The sequence below is a fragment of the Triticum aestivum genome, unplaced genomic scaffold (assembly GCF_018294505.1).
Source record: "Triticum aestivum cultivar Chinese Spring unplaced genomic scaffold, IWGSC CS RefSeq v2.1 scaffold118543, whole genome shotgun sequence".
NCBI lineage: Eukaryota > Viridiplantae > Streptophyta > Magnoliopsida > Poales > Poaceae > Triticum > Triticum aestivum.
The window spans coordinates 31456-33859 of NW_025227754.1; the positions used below are offsets into that span (position 1 = coordinate 31456).

At 49.8% G+C, this 2404-nt stretch overlaps 1 protein-coding gene across 1 annotated transcript in view; it reads right to left on the minus strand.

Annotated features, from left to right (window-relative positions):
* LOC123172828 (triphosphate tunnel metalloenzyme 3) overlaps positions 1 to 2404 on the minus strand; it is a 4470-nt gene continuing 2066 nt past the window's right edge. The window contains exons 3-4 of the mRNA XM_044589731.1: positions 1923 to 2401; positions 1 to 428 (exon numbers count right to left, since the gene is read on the minus strand). Coding sequence (XP_044445666.1) covers positions 1927 to 2401 — 475 coding nt within the window. The 3' untranslated portion in view covers positions 1 to 428; positions 1923 to 1926. The remainder of the gene's footprint in view (positions 429 to 1922; positions 2402 to 2404) is intronic.

Below are 2404 nucleotides of genomic sequence, written 5' to 3' on the forward strand. Positions count from 1 at the left end.
TTCCAATTCCTGACGGTGGCTTTTCATTTTCTTTTCTTTTTTAGAAACAGAGCCTTGCTCCTAATTTCATTGCTGAAATTGATAACACAAATGCATTTTTGCGGAAGCACAGAGGCTAACGAACACAGGAAGGATATCAAACTATGAAGAGCTATCAACTCAGCACCATAAAAAGGACCAACGCATCACAGCAGAGACATCCTCCCACACCCAGGGAACAAGAACAAGTCTGAAGATTAACAACCAACAGCGCAAAACATAACAGCAGAAGCTAGCCAGGCTATCAAGCGACAGGGCAACAAGTTGCTCAAGAATTTATCCCGAGAATCAGCGGGCCCCATCCAAGTCGTCGTCAATGGAACACCTCGGTGGCCATCATGATCAGCAACCTTTGCTCCGCTGCACTGTCACTTTTGAAGTCTTGGTTTCTGAAAATTTGAAAGAAAAGATAAGTAGGGAGCAACAGCAAAAATCGCACTACTGGAACAGCAGAGAAAACTTCCCTAAAGCAGCCATCATTACAAGTTTTGCACGAGCGAAACAACAACTCTTATCCCGGAAAGATAAGTAGAGAGCAATAACAGGGAAATTTTTTCCTAAAGCAGGCATCACTACGAGTTTTGCACGAGCGAAACAACAACTACTATACTATCTGTTGATATTATTATTGATGCTTGGTGCTCTAGTTCAAGAAATGGAGATCATTGTCGAGACCCTGATCCGCAGGACAGCTATCATCCTAGTTGACCCGTCAGATACCATCGATGGTGCCAAGGCAAAGATCCAGGATCAACGACGGACGCGCTCTAGCAGATAGCGACATCAAAAGGGTGCATCGACTCTCCACCTCGTTGTGGACATCCAGAGAATCTTCATCAAGAAGTTGACTGGTGAGACCCTCGTTCTCGAGGTTGAGAGCCCAGATACCATCAGGGATGTCAAAACAAAGATCCATGGTAAGGATGGTACCCTGGTGGACAAGCAGCGTACCTGGAATTTTGCTGCACTGTATATGTCCATCAAAACTGTTCATGTGTTTCCCAGATATACTGCAGTCAGCAGACAGTATACCTGTCTACCCTGTTATCACTAAAGTCTAGCATCTTTATGGGATAAAAAAACTGATGATTCAGATTAATACTGTGAGAGTTTTGTGCACCCAGGTGCAACAAGAGGAGGCAGCAACGCAAGTTGCAGTTTACCTAAGCATCTACCAGGAAGCAGTAGCAGCCTCACTATCAGCATTGGCACAACCGTGCAAGCAGTGGTGTCTCCTTGTGTTGAAGAGACCGCCAAGGGAGAAGGCGAAGGATCGTGTCCGCACTACCCCAACAGCCCAGCTGCCTCCATGCTGTATCGGAACAAGAGAACGGTTGGTCTCCCATAGGTGGGTCAAGACAAGAAGCAGCTCATCAGGGAGGTGATGAAACTAAGGATGCGCCATTTGCAATCCAGAGAGCAGAATGACACACATCAGATGTGATGCGGTGTGGTGAGACCGCAACAACAGACTCATTGCCCATAATCATAAGAGAAGGAACTCTGTCTAAGGTGTGGTAAATATACGACATTCAGTTTGTTCTAGTCTGGATTGTTGTTCCTGTATATAAATGGACTCGAGAGATGAAATTTAGTCCTCTCACAACCAGCCATACCACCACCACCTTGTACCCAGCAGTTGTCCGATCATGCTCCGGACAAAGTATTGTTTACAAGGATCGAAATGCAATCCCTGTGTCGCTATGCTACCAAGTAGTAGTATTCTTGGATGCAAGTTATCAAATGCCAGAATGTAACAGAACTAAACATTGCATTTGTGAGGTCTGAAATCACATGGCACAGAATAAGTTTATAGTTGCAAGAAACAAACGAATGTCACGATTTAATCATCATATGAGACATGCTAAAGACCAACAACAAACCTAGTCATGGAAGCAGCTTCCCGGCCATGAAGCACGCGAACTTATTGCTCCGGGAGTACTCATACGGCACCCCAGCGACCGTGAGCAGCCGCTCGAGGACCTCCTTGGCCTGGTCGGGCTCCGCGGTCTTGCACTCGAGCTCGTAGTTGGTGCCGAAATCGAAATGCGTCTCGTCCAGCTCCAGCATGAGCCCTTGCCCCTCACCCTCCCCGAGCTCATAGACGCCGCGGGTGTTCCGGAAGCCGCCGAGGCAGACGAACGGCGCTTTGTCCCCGCCGACGCCGTACTCGTCGGAGACGAGCCGGACGATGGGGGAGTCGACGGCGCCGAGGCGGGCGGGGTCGTCGAGGCAGGCGAGGGCGAGGGCGGGGTCGAGGGGCTCCTCGACCTCCTCGACGCGACTGACGCCGGCGTGGATGCGCGGGCGGCGCTTGAGCGCGAGGACGGCGCGGGAGGGGGCGCGGTCGTCGGGGCCGTAGAGG